The following is a 25571-nucleotide window of genomic DNA, read 5'->3' on the forward strand; positions in this document are numbered from 1 at the left end:
CTGGGGAAATGCTACTTGTCTCTCAAGATGTCTAGCTGCTCTTGATATTCTGTGAAAAGCCTCTGGAACCGGAGGTTCTGTCCAATAACAGGAAGAAGTTCTTTCAATAGTTCTCTCTTTCGTAAACCCTGAAAACAAACAAACAAAAAAACAAGCTACACAACACAAAAGCTTCCTTAGAATGCGTTTCTTTATATTGGGAATGTAATCCATAGGATTGCTTCAGATTCATGCACTTCTTTTCCTGACTGGGAAGAGCTATGCATTTTAAGTTCTTACTCTGCTTGCCTGACTAAAATAGAAGCTGACTTCACATTTGTGTGCTCATGGAGCCGCTGCGGCCTCTGAGAAGGGAAGGCGTTTCATCGGCACACCGCTGTCTCAGAGTTGCTCTCTGAAGAATGCAGAGGCCTGCACTTGCAGCTCTACTCCGTCTGATCAGTGTTTAAGACTAGTGCAGGGACTGCGGAGCTGAGCATTCATCTGCTGGTTCGCCCGAAATAAATATAAGTGCTATGGGAAGAAGCCTTCTTGTGGGATAGGACTATGGAGTGTAAAGGGTTCCAGGATTAGCAAAAAAACCATTTTAATCCATGATTATATTAAGTTCAACCACATTTTAAGTTACATTGTGTACCCACATCCTGTAATTTCCATGGGAAACTCTCCCTCAAGACTCACCATTACTGTTGATTCCCATTGACTTCCAGCTGAGTAATGGACTGGACCCAGCAAATCCTTGCATAATTCTCGCAAACGATATTCAAACCCTGAATATTATCAGAATAAGATCATAAAAATTTCACTATATAAAACCTCCACACAATTTAACTGACAACATTTTCAAGAAAAAGAGTTGCAAATATCTAGAATAAGGTAAGGCCAACATGCAGGATTTCTGAAAACGCAGATGTTTCTTTTCAATTAGTGAGGACTTTCTCACGTGTAACTGTTTTTAACATGTGTCCTGACTCTAGATGGACAGAGAGAATCAAATGCAACTCACCGGGCTCTTATTAAATGAAGCAGGGGCCAAGAATCAGTGCTTGTTTTTATTTTTGCCAACACAGCATGGGTGGCCTAACACCACTTCATTCCCCTCCGTGCAAAATGACTGCATGTGATCAGGAATGGGGCTGAACAAACACAACGGGAACTACTGAATTTGGAACACAAACAAGCAGAGATGCAGAGAATCCCCAAAACCACAGCCAGCTGGTCAGCCTTGCTTAGCATAGCAGCATAAAGGGTATATTCAAATATGAAATGGATTCAAGCAACTGTCTCTGCGGATTACTTTCCTCACAGAATTTAGTGCTGATGGAGTGTTCAAATGCGAAGTGAGGTATAAAGAGCAAGTAACAGAATCAAACCCTCCACAGTTGGGTGTGCTCTGGTGTACGTATCAAAGGCAGCAGTTCTGCTCCTCAGCACGTATCTCACATTTTGCATGGTGCTGCCGCTGCTTCTGAAGCGCCTGTAGCTGCGGCCATGTAATGCACATGATGCACCCTCATCACTTTTTTGCCCATGCTCAAGGCCGCATAGATGGCACTGTTTCCCCAGACCACAGTCTGTTCACAGCATGCGAGGATTCCTGAGTACTGAAGCACTACGGGAAACAAATGCTTCATCTGGTTGGGCCGTCCGTGAGCAGCGAGTCCAGGCACCAAGTGCTGAGCAAGTGAAGATGAAGTGCAATCACACACACACACACAAAGAGTTGCAGGGGCAGCGTAGCACGCTGGGTCTCACCTTCATTAACCAGGTACCGTGCATAGATAAGGAGCCAGTGGCGATATTCGTGACTGGATTGTAACGTAAGCGCTGCTGCTATCTGATTCTCCAGGTATGCAAGCGTTGTTTCTTGCTGCACTAAATGAGGCATGGAGAACAATCTGGCAGCTTGCCTTCCTGAACTACAAACCAAAGAAAATTTAACATGGCACCATAATATCAGATGCTATTTTAAGACAAAATTCTTCTTGTAACACAGTTCTGCACTTCACTTCCAGAGGCACCTAGTGCTTTCAGGGTTCCAGCCCAGAGTGACAAAGGCAGAGCTTCACTGCAAACTGCCTTACCCTCCACTGCTATAATTACAGGCGTCACTAATTGCTAATTAAGATATTACATGCACAGAATCATCAAATACTTCACCCATTCAATAAAGAGGAGACTCAAACAAAAATGTTAATTTTGGAGTATGCTTTCCTGCCCCCCGAATAACCTCAGAGCAGCACTGCAGTACAGACTGCAGGTGTGCGAAGAATACAAACGCTCCAGGAGCTACTGATACATATCAGTGCAATCAGCATCTCAGGAACATCTCACTGATTCAGGCACGTGCTCAAGTAATGGGAAGAAAAGGACAAACATGCTGGTGAAATGAAGCAAAGAAGGCATACTTCGATGTTCGTCCCTGTATTACAGCTAAGGGCCCAGAACACAACATGGCTTCTTGGGATGGTAAACTACTCCTGAAGTCCGCGCATTGCGCCAAGGAGTCCTGTTTGTCAGAAACAAGATTCCTGGAAAAGAGAAACAGAGCAGAGACAAGTTTGAAGAGAGCAAGCAGTGATATCAGCTGATGCAGCTTTGTTCCGCCTCAAAGCCCGACTCGCAGGCTCACAGATTACCAGAAGTGTATCACAGAGATGCTCCGCAGTTGGACGCTGAGTCGGAACAGCTGTGGTCTGTGCAAATTCCACTTGTCCTCTCATGGAAACATCCCTCCCACCCCCAGAGTTGACAGGGCTGATCATTTAGTACAATGCATTTATTTTGAAAAGCACAAGGAAATCCACTGTCTGGCATTTTAGAGCACACACGACAGCATACCCATAATGAAGACTGGGGCAAACGCACGAAGTAACGACTTTCACACTGTGAGTCTGGTTCGAGGGAGGGCCAGGTCCCCCCACCCCCTGGACAGGTCATCACAGACATTCTGACACTCTTCAGACTTTAAGCTATTCCTTCTTACCCAGGTTGCTGACAGCTACAGCTGACATTTCCACACCTAATCAAGGATATCATTTTCACTAAGTTTGAGATGCCGAGGGAATCAGTGACTCAAAACAGCGCTAAGTTTAGACCTCCAGACAGCTCAGAGGTAAATGGCACAAATATTTAAAATAACCTTCGCTGCTTTATCATGTTTAAATTCGTACGATGACTAAAGGGATCACTCTTTTACATGTTTCCAAAGCTGTAGTACAAACAAACAAAGAGGCAGCGGGGTCAGAATTCTGCCTGGAAATCCATCCCCTGCTCCATGGTGCCTGGGAAGTTCTCCACACAATTTGTCAGTTTATCTAAACAAGTAGAGCACACTTAAGCCCCAGGGCACTGCTTTAACTTTCAAAATGTGGAGTGAAACAGTAAACCAGAATACATGCTTGGCTACGTTGTAAAAGGCACACACGTAAAACGTACCATGTAGAGAGAGAAGGATTAAAGCAGTACGCCTTCCCATCAGACATGCTCATTACAGGAATGCCGTGCTGAGTCAGCAGGATCTGAGACACGGTCGTATCGCTTCCTACACATCAAACGAAAGCAAGGTATTACTTTGAGTCCTGCATGCATTCATCGTGCTAAGTATGCTACCACTGCCAACTAGTAGTCTCAGCAACCAACAGAGAAAGGTGAACAAATTGTTATTCTCAACGATTAATAGGAACATTAAAAAACAATGGTCAGCACCAGGCTCAGAGCCGTGGCATTAAGATTGTTCGCCTGCAGAATCCACTGTCAATCTCGATGTTGCCATTTATCCACAACATTTGCTTAATTAGAAACATTTTCTGTATCTGAGTGAAATTGTCAGCAAATCTGCCATGCCTTTTGTAATCCCCAAAGCCTTTATCTTTCTTCTTCCATTAAGTCAAAATTCTAAAAGGCAGCATCTTTGAAAAGCTGCACACGCTATCAACATTGTGTGAGTGAGGTGGCTGGAGTCTTGCCTCTCCTGGAACATTTCCGTCCCAGGATTTGTACATCTAACTTCTAATGAAGACTCTTGCAAACTGCTGGAACAAATACTTGTCAAGTTAGTTATGGTTCGTACGGAGATGATTAAAGCTAAAGTAGAAGACAGTATGCTCTGAGAAACTGCCTTTTTTCCCCCCTTTTTCTTCATCATTAAGATAACACACTTGCAGAGTGTGCACAGTCATGAATGTGACCAAATAGCACGGCAGGGCCTAGAGGTTGGCAAATGACCTCCTTTATTACCTGATAATATTGTTTGCAAAGACTCGTCTCTAACAATGACTGTCTGCTTGTGAACATCCCTAAAAAAAGAAGCACAAAAGGAAAAGTTTGCAGTTTACAAACAACAGAAACTTCCAAAATCATTTAACAAACATACATTTCAATTTCAATGCTAGTTACTGGGGGGCTTTGTTTGTTTGTCCCATTGCTTTAAGAAAATTGTTTTGGCAAACTCAGAGTTCTTGTATCAGGGCAGAAGCAATAGCAGAGAACAAAATTTATGTCCCTTTCTATCAGGAATCCTCATTACAGCTAAGCAAACTGAGGGCCCCAGCAATGCCTGTAGGAGCTCTGACTTGCCTACAGTTGTATGAGGTACTAGATTTAATTTAACAAGTACTGCAGTTTCTACCTTCATATCTTAAAGGATGCCTTGAGTACTCTAAATCCCATGCATTTCATTGACTAAGCAAGACAGAAGACAGAAAAGGCTGCATTTCTCCCACCTCACACCCTATTCATTCCATACATACCCTAGGGAATCTGTTCAGATTCATGGTCTGCATGGAGTTGCTGTCTATTGCTATCTCACTCATAGTATCAAACTGAACGTTAAGTTCCCTCCTAGAACGGAGATTGGGGATTCAAGTCCTGCCCAATTGTACCTTCATCTTGTACTCAAAATGGGACTCATGTTCGGATCTGGCTTTAAGGCACAGTTTCAACAGGAACGCATCAGCTCCACCATGGAACAGAGTAACCTATAACATCAGCCTCTGCGAGCAAACACGGCGCTTACCAAACAGAGAGCGTAGCAGCAGTGGTGAGAGTCATGATGTAAGAACCTGTGCAATGCAGGGTGGAAATGGGCGTATTCAGTATTATGGGGGGAAGAAGGCGGCGACCACAAGCCGAAAATACCGACAGCGTTCGTTTCTCACAGGCTACGCAGACAATCTCACTAAAAAAGAAAGTCCAAAATAAACTCTTACGTTTCAATACACGAGAGCTGCATAAAACCACACTGCCTGCTTGGGTTGCCATACCTTTCAGGGAACTAGCTCCAGTTGTAACTATTACAGCTTTTAACAAAATCCTAGGTACCAAAAGGAAAGGCCAACAGTGGTCAGATTATCCATTTTAGGTGCATTCCACATCTCCTTTGTTTATTTTAACCACAGTGATGGAACTCTCTTGTAATAGGCAAGAGAATGTTTGCAGGTAGAGGTGCTACCTTTTATTACGTTTAGTGGCATAGTTGGAAATACCAGTAAAACTCTGGGATATACTCAAGGTCTTCTTCAGGCCTGAATTTGTATTTAACTTAGAAATGTTGCTGCTTTTTTTCCAGACCTCAAGAAAAGGTATTGTGTTTGCAATACCTTTTTTTCAACTACATATGGCAGCCTCATAGGAGATACTGCTACTAACTACAAATATCAGTAATCTCTGGGTGCCATCAGAAAATCAAATGCTAACTACTACGTTATCATGATGTACTTAGCATTAATGAAGGAAGTTAAAGAACTGTAAATATACAATATTTCTTATCAGCTGAGAGTCCACGACGCTTCAAGATTCTGTAAACAAAACTAACATTTGGAGTGAAATTGGTCTCAAGACTGAAAGCAATAGGTATTTTTGTCCACAGAATATTTATTGTAAAACAGTGCAAAGACTACAATGGCTGAGGGAAAGGAGGAGGTGGGGATGGTTAAGACAGGAAACAGCAGTAGCTGACAAAATCCCCTCCAAAACTTCCACAGGATGAGAGATTAAGAGCATCAGTGCAGAAGAGCAGGTTAGGTGGAAGACAAGCAGGACATCCTGAGCCAAGCAAAAATCATCACATAAATCCCTAACAGAAGTGATGCAGTTAATCAAAATTTCTAAATTAGTGGATAAAAATTCTTCTAGAGCCTCCACCTCCCTGTAAAACACAAAAATTTATTTTACATGTAATTCACTTCTTCTCAAGTGTACTTTTGTACCTCCAAAACATTTTCTAGCCCTCAGGACTATTTATTCCCTTCAGGCTTTCACTTCCTCAAAAACAGGCTCTCTTACCAGCTTCCTGCTGCTGTGAGAATTCGACTGGTGAGGACTGTCTCCCATTCCTTTCCTTCTCGATTACACTTCAACCTGCTCAGCTTGGAACCTCCCACTGTGGTCATTTCATTCTCCACTTCAAGGTACATGGATGGATCTGAACTTACCTGAAAAAGGAAAAATATAATATTTCATGAAGAGAAAAGCATCTCCTCACAGAAAGCAACAAATGATGTTAGATTCAAACACCGAAGTTAAGAAAGTACTGAAGTATGGCATTCTGCTTAAAATCACTTCAAAATATACTGCTGCACTTTAAAAGAAGCAGACCTCTGAAAATCAGCCGTGGCTACAACACAAATACCCTTTCTGTATTCTGAGAGCTATGGACAGAGAAAGGCCGTGCTCGTCTGCGCCACCTAACTCAGGGCATTGGCACCTCCAGCCGTGCCAGCTCTCCCTCAGTTCTTGAGATCAGCACCAGACTGCTGCGGCCTAAGCATGCAGAAAAACCGTTTCATAAATACTATTTGTCAGTCTCTTTGAATGTGGAGCACCTCCAGAGATGTCTCAGAAAATAGCTGTCTTTTCAGCCATGTACCACCAACACAAGCGTAATAACAACGCAGCAGTTACTCTGCTTGGAGACTCATCTTTACAATACATTTTAATTAACCAGGAGGGACTGATGAACCAGAGGCATTTCTCACTGCAGTTTAGCTAGTGCAGAAGTACCCATTCTTAATCGATTGGATGCTGTTTTTTCTCACAGTTATGTTCTCAAAGGCTGAAGTGTACATTCTTATTGAACACACACGAAGACGCTCATTCATCAAAAGATCTTAAATATCTTAATATTTTTAACAATATCTTTTGTTAAAAAAATATATATATATATGTATATACATATTTTAATAGTAAGCTTCTTTTCCTTGTAGACAACTTACTTGCAAAGTAAATGATTTCTGTGGGATTGGGGTTGGCAGCTTAAGTGCTAATGCTGGTGCAGAGATGCATGCAGCATCTTTTTCAGAAGCCAGTGCAGCTGGGGACTGGAAAAAAATGCAGAGTGGTTATATTTTTCCATTAAGAAAAGGTTAAAAACAAAGATATGTTACAACATAAATGGATTTGAAAAACTCTTTTTAAAGATCCCACATAACACTCATCTAAAATGTTCTTTGTCACATTTGTTATATAAACGTATTTTTAATACAGCTCCTGAGACTTAAGTGCAAACTAAAGTTAAAATTTAGTTGGAACTAATTAATGGAAGTCGTGGTATATTTCACAGAAGAGCCAAGCTCTGAAAATTTCAACTAGAAGGATACATATTTCCTAAAATGATGGAAACTGCAATGTAACTTGCTGCTTCCCAATTCCTAGGGAAGGCATAAGCATTTAAGTTACATCCACATCAAACTCTTGTGCTCAGGCCTCTGCCCATGAAGAATACCAAGAACTCCAAGAACTAACGGAGTTTCTCGTGATTCCATACAGTGATCTGGCAGACTATCAGTACTTAGCACTGGTTCCATTTAATGAGCATCTCTGCTCATCCTTGTAAAGGATAGTGTTTGCTAAATCATGTGAACCTGCTAGTTATCTTAAATCAGAACAAGGTTCAAAGCGGGAGAGCTAAAAAATCTGAGGAATCCTATAGTGGTGGCATTGACTCGATGGAACAAGTGACTTATTTTCTTACACGAACACTGGAAGTCATAATGAATCTCCCTTATTTCACCTGAACAGTTAAAGTTACTGGTACAAGTCTGGAGTCTTTTCGAGGTCTTCCCTTTTTCTTCTTTTCTACCGTTTCTCCCTCAAGTTCCAGCTTTCGTTTGGGTGCACTGAGTGGTTTAGCAGCTGGAATCTTCTCTTCGCTGTCACTGCTACTCTCCAGAATATCCTTGGGCTTATTGTCTTTAATTAAATTCTGATCCTTCAGTCTGTGGAAGTAAACACATCTCATATAAGCCTGTTCCAAAAGCTGTATTTTATTATAGTGCTAAATTACAATTACAGTCAGTCCTCTTCCCCGGGTCGATACAAATAATCCAGCACTTTAAAGTATAAGAGTTTCTCATCTCTTCACCTCCAACGGACGTTACACTTTCTGCTTACTCAAGCAGGACTTCATTTATCATTATGCTGCCTTTCCCCAGTTCAGTTCTAACTAATGTAAGCTGCATGTCTACAAGCCATTTAAGTGCCTGCAGTGCTCCATTCCGTATTTGAGGAATACAACAAAAGTAAAGGAGAGAGGGTACAAATCCCTATGACCTCATTAGACATTATAGTCTAGAAAAGATCCTCCAGCTGTTCTCTCCCCATTCCTCTCAATGGCCAGTTATTAACTCACAGCGTTTCGTTACTTATTCCACAATCACTCCTTAGGAATTCCTTGCATAAGCCAAACCTTTCTTCTTGGGCATTTGAATTCTGCCAAACAACTTCCATTTATCCATAACTTTACCAGCACACTGGAAACAAGTATGAGAGTAACCTAATACTTCTCTTTTTTAACCATGGCTAGATGCTGACTAAAACTGTTGAGGTATTTAATCAAAACACACTTTGTCAGTAATAAATCAGAGAAACACATTACGTTACAACCCCTCCCCCCCCTTTTTTTTTTTTTTTAATAAAGATCATGGGGGATCCAAAGTCAGAAAAAAACATAAAATCAGAGTCTTCTCCACATGCCTTCAAGGCACAACAGGTCCTTTGCAGAGACATCTTGTCATTTATCTCAAAGTAAATCTCACTCTTGCACATGGACACAGGGTGGCTATTTTTGTCTTCCTAGGAGCACAGATGCACATATCCACAGATGAAGGCACGAACATACACACAGCCTCTTGTAATGGGAGCTTTAATACTGAGTATTATGAAGAGTCTGCTCCATGCCATATGCCAGAGAATAAATGCACAAAAGGATAGTGGTAGCAGAGAATTCACCCATTTCCACCTCTCTCCTTCATTCCAGTTTTGAAAGAGACCCAAGAATTTCCACAGCATTAGCACCGCAGACAATCAGCTTCTAAACTCTACATTACTGTCCTTTTTTGTCTTTTGGGCTATTTCTTACCTGTCCACAACAGTCTGATTTGTATTTGTTATGACAGCAGTCCCTGAGGTGGCTTTGGATCGTTCTGTAAATCTAGAATCAAATGCTTTCATAGGTTCAATCTTGGATGGAGTTGTCAATACAGAGGAAGATGATGCAGGAGGAGCAGTTGAAACAGAGGTAGCATTTACACTGCCAATAAAAGGGATGTGAGAAAAAGGATTGAAAGAAATTTAGTATTTGTAACCCACATTGGAAGCATTCATCATCTTGGCTAGAAATCACATTCAAAACTTTTCACTGGTAGATGTGAGAATTATAATACACTTTTTCACCTTTCACATGTCAGTATATTCCATGCTTTGTCTAGTGCCAAAAACTGTTTGCAGCGCATCTCTGAGCTAAAATCTTGCTGTTTAATCTAGATCTATCCAGACTTAGTGACTTTAATTAGCTCATTCTTTAAGTATTTTTAATTCAGGAACTAAATTTTTAGCTAGTTCTTACATTCCTAATTGGAAAGGTTTGCTGTTTTAAATAACGACTGGAATTTCTGGTTTTATCCATTCTTCCTGTTATCAAACACTTTCCTTTATAGGATTATATTCCAGTCCATGCCAATCAAAGAACTTGCGCCGAAACATTCCATGCCAAGTTTTAATTTTGTTGTTGAAGAATCCAAACAATTTATTATGCCTTTTCCAAGCATGACTAAGACATAGGAATGTGTTTTCCCCACACTAAAGCATTCCAGGGATCTGTTATTTGAATAGCTGTTTACTTTAGAGATTTTTCAATCCATTCTGGGGAACAAAGGGCTCTAAGATAACTGATGCTTGCACTAAAGAGCAGCTAGAAGCCCAATTTCTAAAGAAAAGGAGACTTAATAATTTTGTCTGTCAATCGTTCCTCACAGCCTACCGCTCACTCTTTAATTTATGACCAATTTCAACTAAATTTAATGGAGTAGTAGAGATTTCAATGACATGCTCCTACAAATGCTATAAATATATATATAGGAGGGGAGGGAAGATCAGCATTACCACTGAGGAAAAAGTGACTAAAGTTTACTTGTTCTGCAATTAATCTGAAAGACACGCAGTTGACTCAGTGTATGTGCACTGACAAAGCCAGTCACTGTGCCCTCTCTCATCTGAGTTGTTGACGTAGGGAAGAAATATTACTGTGCTTGAGGAGAGGAGATCTAGGGGACACGGGACAGAACTCAAGGGAAACAGACTTCATTACTTTCATTGCTGGAAAATTCATTTACTAATAACAACTCAGAATTCTGATAGCAAGGCACTTTGTCAGAGCATCAGCACACAGTCAACTGTATCTTGTTGCACTGAATTCACCTTCAGAACCACGCACGTGAAATTTTTCACTACCGATTTATCGCCTGCTAAGTAACCTAATGCTCATAAACCTCCTGCAGGAGTGCTGGATTCTGAAAGCTCTGGGGTAAGGAGATCAGTGTAATGACTGACTGATGACACAATCACAAACAAGAACTAAACCAAGACCATGTAAATGAAAAACAAAACCTGCAAATACTGACCCATCCTTATTGGCTGCATCATCTGTTGGTTTTATACTGGCTGCTGTTGGCTCTGCAGAAGGCTTTGAAGTATTAAGTGAATTTGCTGCATTAGAATCTAATGACATGAGCTGCTGGTTGTTTTGAGAAGACATTATTGAGCCAGCCAGTGTGCCAGATATTGGGATGCTATTGAAAAATGCTGTAGAAAAATCCCTAAGTAAAAGACAAACAACAAATAGATTTCTTCAAAACATTTTGAAAATAATGGAAAGAAAACCATTCTAATTAAAACTCATCCCATTTCTCCCTCTGCTGCACGCAGAGATTTTCATTACACGTTATGTATACACAACACATACACATAAAGGGACACACAGCCTAAATAAACCACCAATCACTGACTTCCCAGAGCCCTTCTCCATACACAAATGAAGATAAAGCCAGCATTAACGCAGAGATGAACCCACAGAACTTTAGCAGTGTTCACTCATCTACAAGGGCAGACAATGAGAGTTAGCTTATCTATTAAGAAGATATTATATCTCTAGTGGTTTTAGAAACTACTTCCAAATGTACCCAGTGTCCAGCTGAGCTATGCAGAGAGGTGTGATCCTCCTCCGGCCATCTGCTGTTCGTGTTTCAACTTGCTTTTTTAAGAGATTCTGTTGGGAAATATATGTAATCATTATTTGTGATAGATAGGATGCTACTGCACACGTAGCAGTTGAATCTACAAGAATATTTCTGTAACATAACCTCTTTAAAAAAAAATAATCAAAAATCCTCCTTAAGTTCACATGTTACAAAATACAACGGATTCTAGTTCTGATTACTGCTTTCAGGTAATAACATAGCATGAATTACTTTTCATTTTTAATTCAGGCACAGCCATTTCCAATTCCAGACCTATTCAACACGAACAAGGCTGCAGAAACTTCTTTTATCACAAACATCTGCTGTTTGCTGACTTCCTACTCGATGCTATAAAGTAACCACCCAAGAGCACCTACCTTTCTAATGTCCTCTAAGCTCTCCCCATTGACCATGCTTGCCACTTTGGGAGCTGTGGCCGCAGCCCCAGATGCTTCCCTCATCGATGCGTTCTTCTGCTCCGCCTGCTGCTGCTGCTGCCTCTGCTGATACTTGAGCATCTCTGGATTCTCAATGATGGTTGTAGACAATTGAGCTTCAGTCATTATAGCAAGGCTTTTACCATACGTGGACTGATGGATGTTGCTCTGCGAGTGTCAGAAGTGTACCACACAAAGAGTGACTACAGCTGCCAGTGTGACATCACTAGTTATGATGCACAGGAACCACACAAATCTAACAGATAGAAGATTCGATACGTGTCCTCCACCATTTATAAACTAATCATTCTTTCTCCTTTCTTTACATTGTGAGCTAATAATAAATCAGTACATTAATTAGAATTCAAAGCTTTAGTTGCTAATAGCAATAAGAGTTAAAAACAGCCAACAGCAAATCAGTTTAAAAAGGTTTGCATACAAGCAAGTCAAAGAGTAATTTTAAAGTGTTCTGAAGCACCCACTCTTGGTTTCCCTGGTCAAATAATTACTTGTAACATATAATGGTGTGTAAGCAGGCGGATGTTTTCCAGCTACGCTTTCTTTCCAGAATAGAAGCTACCACCATCAGTTCATTTCTTTGTACTGTTTTTAAACAACAACACATTTTTCTGCAACATGAAAATCAGTCACTGCGTACTTCTATAAACATTCCAGTACTTTAACTGAATCAATACACCCCTTACATAAGATCACAGATTCTCGGGATTGCTTACTGTACCTTTTCCTCCTCACTGAGTGGATCTCCAAGTTCATCCTGGGAAAAGTCTAAAAACGCCACAGATCCATCCATGGAACACACCAAGATACCGAGTCCATTGAGGGTCCTGAAGGAAAAAAAGATTCACCCTTGGTTTTTCCTTTTTGTTGATGCGATGGGGCCATACAGCGAATTTCAGAATTAAAAACAACATTTAGCCTAAGGTATATTATCACAGTGAACACTGAGAAATGGAACAGCCAGGAGAAAAGGTGTCGATGGACAGCAAGGGTCTGTGTGCTCATCCTTGAAAGAAGGCAAATCAGAGCGAACATGGGAAGGTGGCTGTAGAACAATACACCCTATGGCACCACGGAAAGCCTTCTGTAGGGGTAAAAAAATATCATCTGAAGCACTCACTGTGCACAAAGAGAGAAAAATGTAGGTATATTTGCTTCAAAAGATGCACAGAGAATTTGTGTGCTAACAGAACTGGGTGAAGAAAAGGGATTTCAGCAGGTAAGCTGACACACTTCTTAATAGAATTGCCACTTTGCTTCATCGTGCATGGGAAACAAATTACAACAGATTGTCTATTCCCACAGAGAGCTTGCAGTCTAAATAAACAAGGTAGGAGGGAGAAGGGAAAAGACTGTAAGAGAGAAGCTATGTGTGTTGGTTTAGCACCTTTTCTCAATCATCTTTATGTGAAGTGACAGCAATAAAAAGAAAGCAAGATGTGTGTTTGAGCAGGCCTAAAATCGCTGCACTAGATAAGAGCATATATTTGAGTTCACTGCTTGTTTCTCTAAGCAAACTGCGTGTGCTCTTACACAGGGGAAAGTGTTACACTGCTCTTCTGGAGGACAAAAAGGTTTTCTCGGTGGGAGAGCAGAGAGAGGATATATTGTTCCCTTAATGGCACGGCAGCCTTCCTGTATTGCACATTTAGAAAAAAAATGAGTTTTGACTACCAAGCCAGTAACACACATTCACTGACCTAACAGAGGCAGTAAGGTAAAGTAAGATGGCCTTCTATAGAGGAAAAGAGAAAAAAGGGAAGCAGGCAGAACTCTTTGGTCCTATCCAAACTAGTCCTGCAAGGTTTAAAAACACTGCATGCACGACAGCTGCAGGTGTTTGAAATGGCTTTCTTTGAGGTGGCTGTACATTGGTAGCATCACGTTCAGAAGAGTCAGCATCAGCACCATGACTGGGCTAAACAACACAGTTTCCAATTAGTGATATAACTTAGTGGAGAGTTTTCTGCTCAATTATCAGATAAAATTGCTGAGCTCCTACTGACATCCAGACCCCAGCAATTATTGTGTAACATCGTCATGGCACTCAGATGTTGTAACAATGGATTCAAGCCCACAGCTCCAAGCCAGAGCCCAGGCAGCTATAACAGTGTAATAGTTTCAGATTCCTTTGAATTTCATCAGTCTGTTTTTAGAATTGGGCAACCGACTGGAATGCATTTCTGGGAATATGCCATAATATTGGCATTTTAGCCATAAATTTGAATTTGTAAACAGGATATAAAATAATAAGCTTCCTGATGAAGCTTTGTTTACCTCATACATCCCACAAAACTACTTCCTTTTAAACAGCAAAACGTTAACCAGCTATTACTCCCAATGACTTTATGCCACTGAAAATGTGCAATTTGCAGATGGAAAATTAAAAAGCACTACAGGAAAACAAAGCTATTTGAAGCTATTGTCTGATCTAAATGTGTATGTTTGGTGGCCCTGCTAGGCAGGGGGGTTGGAACTACATGATCCTTGAGGTCCCTTCCAACCCGGGTGATTCTGTGATTCTGTGATATTGTCCTATAACACCAGTTCCCAGGAAACATTCTGTTTTTTGGTGTTTATTTATGAAAGCAAAATGCTTTGGATTTGAATTTTTCATGTGTTTCTCTGAGCTTCATGGCAAAATTCATACAGCACACAGAAAATAGGAACCTACAACAATTGTAAGCTTTAAAATTCACTCTGTAAGAACACAGCATCACAGCTACAAAGGTAGAATTTCAAAAGCTAGGAGACGCTCAAATTAACACAACCTATGTAATCAGCTGTGTTAAATAACATAGAAAGCCCAAACTCTGTCAGTCACCTATTGCATAAGTGCAGCGCTGCTGGGATTTTTTGTTTCTTTATTTTTATTACCCCTTGCAGAGTAGTGCCGTGTTCACTACCTCCTCATTTTTCAGGTCTCACTATGAATGAAGAGCTGTTACCTTTTGCCTTCCTAAGACCTCGGCCTTTGATGCTGGTTGTCCCAACAGTGAGGCAGACATTCCTAAATACAGGAGGTTTTGTTCAGTTCTGATGTCATGCATGCTGAAGTGATCCCATGATAATAGCTAATGTCACGACACCAAAGACGATGCAGCAGAACCGAAAAATCAGGATCTATTATTCCAACAGATACAACCTGCACTATTTCCATGAATTTCCAGTTAACGTGCCTACCTAAAGCTGACAACATTCTGGCTTCTGTAAGAAATCAACTTACCAGGAGATATCCATGATAGACTTGTCGAACAGCTCATGTATGACAACTAAAGGTCTTTTCAGACACGTGAGCTTAAAATAGAAAAAACAACACTCAGAAATTCAGAAGTTCTATGCTACCACAAATTTTACCCCATTAATACTTCCCCATAGTCTAACAGTGTTCTCCAAACAAGACTAGGCCAAGAGACAGCTGCATCCTTGACAGTGTGATGAGATCCAAAGCTATCTCCTTACCAGCACAGAAAGCTCCGCAGAAGAAAGGTTGACATTCAATCTCCCCCTCCCTTCTGAAACACAAAATGTCTTCACCAAATTAGTCCTTCTTCTGCACTCATAGAGCTTTCTACCACTCAAAAGGTAATTCCACACATGCTAAGACAGCTTTCTATTCTAAGCTTTATTGAGATAAGGATGTTGCAAACTGCCAGCACAAGACGAAGACAGATTAGGTTTCATGTCTTCACCCAGACCACCTGCCCAAGCAAGTGATGCCTGCCAATAGCAGAGGGAAATTCACTCACAATTATTCATAAGGAGGATTTTTCTATACTTACAGATCAGCTTAGTAATAAAGAACCGAACATGAAAACTCCAGTATGCTGCTCAAATCAGAGATTCTCATCTCCTTAATGTTAAGCCAATAAACTTGATGTTTACAGCACAAGTACAACACATAAAACAAAGCAGAATGAAGCACGAGAAGATAAACTGATCTAGAAGCTTCATGCTCGTTGGTACACAGAGGTCGTGTGTCGTCTTCAGCAGCTCCTTTTCTGTTTCCCTCCTTGGCCTGTGTTGTATACATTCCTACAGCTCTTTGGGGGTAATGACTGCCTATAACTGCATTTCTACAATACCGAGCAAAACTTCAACAGACGCCCTGCATGAAGTCACAGTACAAATATAGAATAAAGCAAACCAACAGTGGCGCTTGGATACGGGTAAGCACTGGTAGCAAGGCGAGGAAGAGATTGACTGTTATGCATTTAATGACTGATGAATAGATACCACTCTGGAATCTATAAACAGTAGCTGTGTTCTGGCCCACATTCTCATTATAAAGCCTTACAGTTAAACTTATTCTCTACTCTTGGCAGTTACCAAACAACCCCTTGCATTTGTAGATGTGAGAACAGTCATCCTCTCTCAGACAGAATAACAATTTGAGTTCAGATTTTTGAAGTAAAGCACAAACTAGAAATTGAAAACTTGAAAGTATGTTTTAAAAGCTCATTTACTTTCACACTGATTTTCATAGCAAAGGCAGAAGCCAGGGGTTGAAGCCAGAACAGAGCACAAAGATGAGACACACGCTCAGAAACAGCTGTGCTCTGCATGCTGAACTCTCCTTGCACGTATAAAAAGCAAGACTATCAAAACTAGGCTCCAAAAATGATTAAAAAAAACAGGTGAGCTAAATATGGAGTGATAGTACAGTCTTTTTCTTTAGGACTCACATGGAGAGCAAGTAAAGACACTGGAAGGAAATAGGGCTGAATTACGTTCGTTAGCTGAAGTAAGACATTATTTCCCTTAACAGTTCCTCCCTTTACCACCACAACATACTCTGTCATTGGCTTCTAGTTGTTCTTGGCTCCAGAACACTGAATTCCTGAAATAAGCTACTACCAATCCACTTCTTCTCTCCCATTTAATCCTCTCATAACCAAGAATAAAAAAATCTGAATATGAATCTAAGTAAAAGACCTGATGCTGTACACATGACCTCTGTGCAAAGCCCTCAAGCTATCCAAATGACCACGTTAATCACAGAAGGCAAACACACTTACCCAGACAGAAAGAGATCGATCCTTACTGCCAACAGCACAGCAGCAGTAGGGACAGCTTGATTTGGTAGAGCTCCCATTCTTTTGTTTCTTCTTGAATATTTTTGGATTGAATTTCTGCACAAGTGAGAGGCCACAAATTTTATTACAGCAATCGTATTTTAGTAGATCTGCCTTAAAAACAAGCTTTCCAGTTTTGTGTGAAAAAGAAAAACATCTCATGGAAATGAAGTCCCTAGCCAGGCTTTGTCAGAGCACAGAAAGAGCCCCACGTGCTTACTTAATGGACTGTCTGAACACCTTACCAGCTATGCCAAAGAACATCAGTTTTACTAGTGATCAGGAACCCAACAGAAACCCCAGTTGCTGAGCAGCTAACAAAGCTGGCTTTTGACACTGCCAGCCTGCTCCTGTATTTCCCCCTTCTTTTCACGTTCACCTGCATCCAGCTCTCGTATCACAAGATCAGGCTGGTTGTTTCCAGCATTAAAGTTGAAATTTATTCAACACCACCACATTTTACTTCACACGTTTTACTAACCTTGCCATCCGTCCCCCTCTCTCGTCCCTCTGGCGCATACAGTTACCAAAAAGCACATCTTATGATTTTATTTCAGGAATAAATCGTCATTCACTCACCACTACCGTAACTGCCTTCCGATGCCCCACAAAATCCATGTTGGTTTTCCATCCATCTCTCTCGATGATCTGAGCAGTAGGTCCAGAATTATTCATGGCGTGAGCAGAAACAAGATAGTGACCATCAGGTGACCAGCTAAGACGCAACACGTGTGTTGTCCCTCCACACTGAGGAAATGAATAAGAAAACGTACTAGAACTTAAAGACTGTCTGGCAAACTATATTTCTATTTTTATATATAATCATTATTTTTTAAACACACAAACTATTTAAATTTTAGATTTAGGAAATATGGTTACAGAGTCTCTTGTGTCCATACAAGAAAGACAGTACATACACTTCTCAGCGCTCCAGCCACGCTTATGCAGCATGACGTAGGAAGCTCTAACAAAAGGAGGAAAAAGGCATCCAGAGAATTAGTTTTAGAGGAAACGAAACACAAGTCTTCTTGCACCCAGCACACTCAGTAACGATCACAGTTCTAGCCAGTCACAGGGCTGCAGCACATCAGCTGCTAACAGTGAGACTTCAGCTTGCCACACGTTTTGTGTATTCAGACATTTACAGTCTGTTACTACGAGTACTGGCACTGACACCACCATGTCCCTGTGCAACACAGCCCACTCACTAAGCGTCAGTTTCTCCCCAGAAGTCTGACCTCCTGATCAAAGTCAAAGTTTCTGATAAAGGCCAATAGAAGATGCATAGCGAAGAATGCAAAAGCAACACAATTTCTTTGTTCCAATTCTTCCCTGAAACAACCTCCATGTTTCCAGGCATCTACTTGCTTCCACGACCATACACATCTTTGGCATGAAAGAAGTTCAGTGGCAAGAGTCTCAATTTAATGACACGTTGCATGAGAAAGTTTCCCTTCACATCCCCTTTAGAATCTACCACCAGACATTTTAACAGCGCTAACTCAGATGACACTGCCCAGTGCTTCTTCAGAACCAGAGTTAATCTAACAATTTTCATCCATTCTGCAGGAATTCACTTGGAGTGGTCACACATTCTCAAGTACCTCATCGAAGGGTTTTGTGATGCTAGTTTCCAATTGCCAGTCCATTGTCCGCCACACTTTCAAACTCCGATCATCAGCCTGAGAGGCAATGTATTTTCCAACAGGATCCCAGGTCAGCCCTTTCACCAAGCCAGAATGTCCTTTCAAAGTGGCAAGAATTTCTGTTCCAACAACAACAAAAAACTCTTTAAAGCAGCAGTTTAACTGGAACTTTAGTTAAACATTCATCCTTTCTTTGGTACCCAAAGATTGTCACAACAAATTCGGCTTCTGTATTGCAGGTGTGCCATCTTGAAAGGCAGGCAACCCATTGCCACATGGGCACTGCCAGTGAAACACCCACAGAGGAGCTTACTGCAAAGTATTACATGCTTGCACATCTGAAACAGATTTCTCACCTGGAAATTTGACAGCGTTCCAGATGACAACAGTGTTATCCACACTACAGGATGCCAGCCAAGCGTCATGTGGAGACCATGCTACGTCCATGACATCTGTTTAAAAAAAGTCTCTGTGTAAGGCGCCACCAGAGAATCCAAAAATCTTTTTAAAGGAACTTGTGGGGCAACATTTTTTCCGTCATCAAGAAATGACAACAGTATCACAGGAGTGGGAGTGAGGACAGAACACAGCAAACTGAGACTGAGGCCAAACAAGTTGAAAACACAGAAATGCAATATTTAGTGCCTATAAAAGTAGTAATGCACGTATAGAGTACTTGCTCTGAACAGGGAAGTAGCAGCAGATATTGCACACACTGGAAGTAGCAGCAGATATTGCACACACTCACTTCGTTCCAAAGCATGCGTACAAATTATGTTTGTTCTGTGCCTGTTAACTTACCCCCTGAATGGCTTCTGAGAATTGATACACACCTCCACTGCTCAACATTAGTTAGTTTGCTGCTAGAACCAAACACAGTGCTGGGTCCAATGTACCTAGTTAAAATAGAAAAAAAAACAGTTCCCAACAGAGTCATCTCACATTTTTCACACTCTTTCTAAGGAAAAACCAGCTGCACAGTACGCTTCCATTTCACGTTCAGGTATTTCTGCAATACAAAGCTGAAACAAAAACGTGTTTATAGAAAGTAATTCCAGTTATTAAAAAAAAAAAAAACTAGCTTCCATGCAAGTTATACTGTCCAGCAATAGCAAAAACTAATAGCTATAATAAAAAACTAATTATTTAAGGAAACCTTCAGATCTCATCAGGAAGTTTTCCTCAAGGGCAGATGCTGCCTTAACTCACAGACAGAAGCACAACTGCCCAGGTAGAACAGCTCCAGCCCCAGAGATGGGATAAAGGACTACCAGTGATTGATATCACAGCTTGCAGCTCCACACACACCACAGGAAGCAGTGAGCTTTCCAGATGCTTGCAGAGGGAAGAAACACTCATAGACTTGATATTGTCACTTACTTGAAACAAAACACAAAACCAAGAAGGAAGAAACATGCTTACGCGGCTCGTTTCCACACCATGATCAGTTTGTCGTCTCCTCCTGAAGCCAAGTAAACTCCATTGTTTGACCATCGCACACAGTTCACACAAGCTGAAAATTAAGAAAAGAAAGCTTGTCAAATGAAAACTGAGAATAGAATCTCCTAGACTGGGGGCAGAATTGATAAGAGGTAAAGCTTGCCAGAAGACCTTATGGACGTCAGTCTGGTTTTTCCACTCAAGGCACTCTGTCTGCTTTAGATAAATGAATTGGGACTTACCTTTCTTTCAGTGGCAGTAGAGGAACTCCTTATTTTTTAAAAACTATTCATTGTTTAAAAGAATTTTCACTAAATGCAACTTAAAGGTGAAAGATGTATATTCACCTAACAAAGGAAACTGCCTGGGGAAAACTAAGTGGGAGTAAGAGAGTAAAGAAAAAAACATACATCTTGACAGAAAGAGAAGGGATAGCTTGTTCAGGTAACCATACTTGTTCCAATTACAACGTGCAATAAGCGTAGAACAATCTGGAACTATTACTGATACACTTCATATTACATATCTTTATACCTATCCCTCACCCTGTCCTTCAGAGCCCCCAGTTTCTCAGGTGTGTTACCCATTGTGTCATGCACACAGCCAGAGGTCACGGACTTCCAGCGGTATTTGTATTCCTCTATGCCAAATCTTAACAACATTTTCTATCAAATATCTAAAAACACATCCAGCCAAAACACGAGACCCCTCTGCTGCACTGAATGACTCTTTGCCACTGAACAAAACACGATTCTTGTAATCACAGACAGATGAACTGCTCTGGCAAATAAGAAACAGCCAGCACAAATAAGTAAGGGCATCTACGTACCTAAGTGATTGTCCATCTGACAAAGCATCTTGGGAATATTTTCATTCTTTTCATCTTCCTCTTTCAGGACAGGAGCCATATTCCAGATCACAACTTTCCCAGAATCCTGACCTGCAGATGAACAAGAGGCCCTCCTTTTAAATGCATGAGAACGGCAAAACGGCTGCACTCAACACAGGCAAGGAACAGGGAGGGATTTAGCCACTGCTGGGTGGGAACTCTGGAAACATTCAACTATGGATGCCATTCTGATACAGTAGCACAGAAGTACTGCACTGCAAATTAAGTTACAAAGCCGTGATAAAAAATAATCACTCGTGTAACAACATAACAACTTCAAGTAACAATGATGACTACAGGCACCAACCATTTATACAGTAAAATTGTATTTAACAAAGACATACATTCAAAATCTAAAAGGCAGTTATTACAGCCAACAAAATTGTTATTTGGATGACAACAGCAAATAATTCTGCACACATTTCTCGAGCCGTTCCATTTATACACATTGATTTCCCTATTTAGCTGTTCAAACACTCAGGTCCTCTTCTTTACACCCTCAGATGAAAAAGAAATTTGGCCATTATGGCCACTACTCATCTATTGCAGCACCACCCCAACTGACATCCAAGAGGATGCACAGATCGGGGAACGCAGCTCTGCCTGCTGCATCATAGCAGGCTTTTCTATACATCCTGAGTGATGCCTCAGATACAGACAGTTATGTGATGTGTTTGTAAATGGTTGGGAAGACAGAAGCACTGTGAGGCCACAAGGTCATTGTGCCCAGGGGCCCAACCTCCTCAGGGTGTAAGCATACCTTGTCCTCCTGTTGCAAACTTGGTCCCATCTGGGTGAATGTCCACTGAAAATATGGGCTTTCCTGCAATCAGAGAACAACACAGTGAATTGTTTCACAGTGAGCAGAAGGCAGTCATGCCAACAGATCCACGACCCTTCAGGTTGGCAAACGGCATTTTCCTTCTAGAAGCAGTGATTACAAGAAATACAGCTGAGTAGGAGAGTCGAAAGCAATGTGAAGAAAAGAACAGCTATTAGTGTAGATGGAAGCTACCGTGCCATAAACGAAACAGAGATGAACAAGGAGAGGTAATCCTGCAGGATATGCCAAATGCCTCAAGGCAAAGCAACACCACAACAGTTGCACCAACAAGGTAAAATCACACTTGGGTACGGAATTTCTTCCAGGTTTCTGCAGCTCATTAGCTGATGACCTGAAGCAAGGTTTTGGTTTCTGTCCTTTGTTGTTTTGTTGATAAATCCTGGAGAATTTAACTAGATTCTCCAACTCTGGGTTTATGCTGCAACTATACCATCTGGCTTCCCTGACGCTGAACTGTAAACAAAATCCTTGTCCCAGTACTTCTTACTGTTTGAGGGATGTGTGTTCTGCTTCATGTATTTTCTTTATGTTGACTTGTTTTGAGGTTTAGCTTGTTTGGATTTGTGTTGCAACGATGACACGTGATTCCCCTAAAGTTTTACAGGCAGCCGAGCAAAGACCTTCACTAGATTGAGACAGCGCTCCACGTGCACTCCTTCCCAGTCCTCTAAATCACACAGAGCACAAATTGAGATTTAGCCGTGGCTTTTCTTCAGTTCGTGCTTGACTCCATTCTTCTTTCCCTACCATCTCGAATGAACACAAACGACTGAGTATTGGAGAAGCACAGGCAGGAAGCAAACATTGATTTTGCCCTTCCCAAGGTGCAAAAGCTCCCTTACATTAAACCAGCACATTGTTTAAACTAGTGTAAGCCACTGACGCTTACAGGAACAGCTCCCTCTACAGATGTTACAAGTGGAAGAGATTACCTTTGCTCCGATAACCTCACACCCGAAGTTACCATGTGTGCCGGGCCGTTAGCCGTGAGAGCACAGGAAGCCTTCTAATCCTAAAGGCCTCTTTAGGTCCTCAGCCTCTGCATCACTCACAAAACCTGGAACCCGATGATTCCCCGTGAGTCAGAAGGAACAAAGCCCTCAATAAGAGGGGAGCCGCGGCCCCCCCAGCAGCACAGGCAGCGCTTCAGAGCTTGGGTGGCTGCAGTTAAACAACACTGCAAAGAAGGAGACATTATTTATTAGCAACTGCCGCCCTCCTCAGCTCCATGTCTGTATCCGATGGTGTTGCTGGTCACTGCTGAGACACCCAACAGCACCAGGTCACTCTCCCAGTGCCTTGCCATGCCCGTCACTGGAGAAGTTCTCACTCATACCAGTCACCAAGCATCAAAATAAGATGCACGTGACACTTAAACAGTAACACTGCAATTTAACAGTGGGGTTTAGGACATTTTTCCCCTCTCCTAATAATTTATAAACAATCTGTTGAAGCTATTGAAGCTCCCCACTACACAGCACGAAGCAGCAAACCAGATCCATTGAAACCAGAACACCTTCTGACAGACCATATGACATCATGTGGCTTGTTACTTAATTCTACGCAATAATCACTAAAATAAAAAGGGAATTTTATGCAAAGTTCCACTTCGTGAGATTCTATTTATTTTCCTCGCAGCCCATCCAAGACACAACATCCTATGTGACTCACATATCCATTTCAATATTTACCTTCCACCATTACAGCTTGAAGAGATAATAAACTCTGTGCCTATGTTTCAACAAAGTGAGCTCCAATTCCTACAAGCTGTAACACACCAACAGCACCTCAGGGGTTGCAAGGTTTCTCAGAATCGCACAGGACTTCCTTCCACGAGGGCTCAGCATGTGCCACTGCTACAGACCGGGGCTCTCAACCAGCTGTGTGCCAAACGTGCACATACACTGCGCTGTGTACCTTCATACGGGTACTGAAAGGAAATGGGGGGAGAACCAAACCCCAGCTGAATATCTATAAAATATCTAATAAACTGCCATTAATAGTGCAAAGAGCTTACAGAAAATCCACTTGAAGAAGTATTTCCAACAAGCACTCTGGCAAGGCAACATTAAGAACGCCAAGACAAAAACCTGTAGAGCCAAAACGTGCACAGGGCTCTTACAGGGAGCACACACAGTCTGGGCTGAGAAGCCCAGGTGCACTGAATGTACTTGCTGCAACCCCGACTCCCATGGCTGTCATCTCACAGAGCTGCCATGCATGCCTGCCAGCATCCTTCAGCCGCTTCCAGCCCGTTCAGTAAAGTACAAGTCCTAAAACTGAGCAGGTAAAGGGGAAGGGAGGAACGACAGCAAGGAACCAGCGCACAGAGGAGCCATCCTGAGATCCTGACTCTTGCTCATGCACCAACAACAGCAAGCTCTTCTGGCAGCAGTGAAAACAAAAGGAGCAAGAGCTATGGACAGTGAGACCACAGCAGGAACCATCCCCACCTCTAGGGAGGTACCAGAGTAACGTGCAGCCTGTTAAAAGTGATGGAAATGGCTAATGTGCAGCAATGCCTGTGGGATCTGGAACCCTGGTACATCAGAATCACCTGCCTGATCTCACCTGATTGATCCTGCATTCCCTGCCCCAAGAAGGAGGTAGTGAGAATGTCAGACAGCTCTGTGCGCCACAGACCTTAAAGCGCCTCGCAGATGAAAGCAGTGGTAAACGTCCAGCAGAGTTTCACCACCTGCAGAACAAACTGACTTGCACAAACTCACCCCAGCAGGACAGCGGCAAAAATGGAGACAAAACGTGGGGCTACCAAAGCCTTGTACTGCATCACCCGTGAGATACAGCCTTGCTCGGCAGAGGATGCTTTTCTAGAGTTCACAAGTTAATGCCAAAAGTTACAACAGTTCCCAAACACACGCCATAGCGAAGCAGTGCACCCATTAAAGAAACACAGAGAACAGCCAGGGGGCCATTGCTCTCTGCGACCTGCAGAGGTGCAGGCCAGAAGTTCGCTGCTGACAGGTGGGCTCCCGGCAGCCATCCAGCCCACGAGCGGCCAGAGAGCGAGGCGCAAACGCTGCATCGGTTCAGATCAATCGAGCAGAGAAGTAACAAACACCTCAGCGAAGCGCTTCCACTTTCTTTCCGATCGCCACGACCACACATCGCACGGCCGCCCCGCGGAGAGCAGCGCAGCACGGCCATACGGGAGCTACAGCTCCAGGCTCGGGCGGCCATTCCCGGCGCCGCAGGACGACCCGAGGCCGAGCCGCGGGCACGGCCGCTCAGCCGGTCTCACCCGGCGCCGGGAGCGGGAGCTGAGCGCGGCCGGGAGGGCAACGCGGCCAGAGCAGAGCTCTCCGCCCGGCGCTCCGTCCCGACGCGGCGCTCCGGACGCAGACACCGCTCCGGAAGCCGGTTTTAAGTCCCGCAGCCGCGTTACGCCGGGCTGCCCGGCGCGGGGAGGCGCAGCCGCTCGGTCCCAGCCGCTCGGAGCGCCCCGCGGCCGCCGGCGGTCCCCGCGGCCATCTTCCCCGGCCCGGACGGACCCCGCTCCCATCTCGCCGCGCCTCGGCGCCGCCCGCGGGGCCCGGCGCTCCCCGGCACCCCCGCCCGCCCGGCCCCGCCCGGCCCGCGGCACCTGCCGTCCTCACCATTGTGGTTGACCCAGGTCGGCTTCAGGAGCTTCATTGTCTCCCGCCCGGGGTCCCCCGCCGGCCTCCGCCCTCGGGACCCCAGGGCGGCT

General features: G+C 42.8%; 1 protein-coding gene across 1 annotated transcript; it reads right to left on the reverse strand.

Moving 5' to 3' along the window:
• Nucleotides 1-11: 11 nt before the first annotated feature.
• On the reverse strand, nucleotides 12-25516 carry HIRA (histone cell cycle regulator; the record flags this gene model as incomplete). The annotated part of the gene is made up of 25 exons (XM_079544008.1): nucleotides 12-128; nucleotides 682-770; nucleotides 1756-1919; nucleotides 2409-2531; nucleotides 3439-3544; nucleotides 4240-4298; nucleotides 5018-5179; nucleotides 6286-6434; nucleotides 7215-7319; nucleotides 8012-8216; nucleotides 9359-9529; nucleotides 10899-11093; nucleotides 11457-11542; nucleotides 11891-12118; nucleotides 12690-12795; nucleotides 15195-15265; nucleotides 16987-17100; nucleotides 17623-17790; nucleotides 18648-18808; nucleotides 19046-19141; nucleotides 19491-19585; nucleotides 20112-20202; nucleotides 20959-21069; nucleotides 21779-21841; nucleotides 25480-25516. The coding sequence occupies 25 exons, from the start codon at nucleotides 25514-25516 to the stop codon at nucleotides 12-14; spliced, it is 3072 nt and encodes a 1023-aa protein (XP_079400134.1).
• Nucleotides 25517-25571: the final 55 nt, after the last annotated feature.

Source organism: Tetrao urogallus (genome assembly GCF_951394365.1).
Source record: "Tetrao urogallus genome assembly, chromosome: 17".
In the NCBI taxonomy this organism is placed as follows: domain Eukaryota; kingdom Metazoa; phylum Chordata; class Aves; order Galliformes; family Phasianidae; genus Tetrao; species Tetrao urogallus.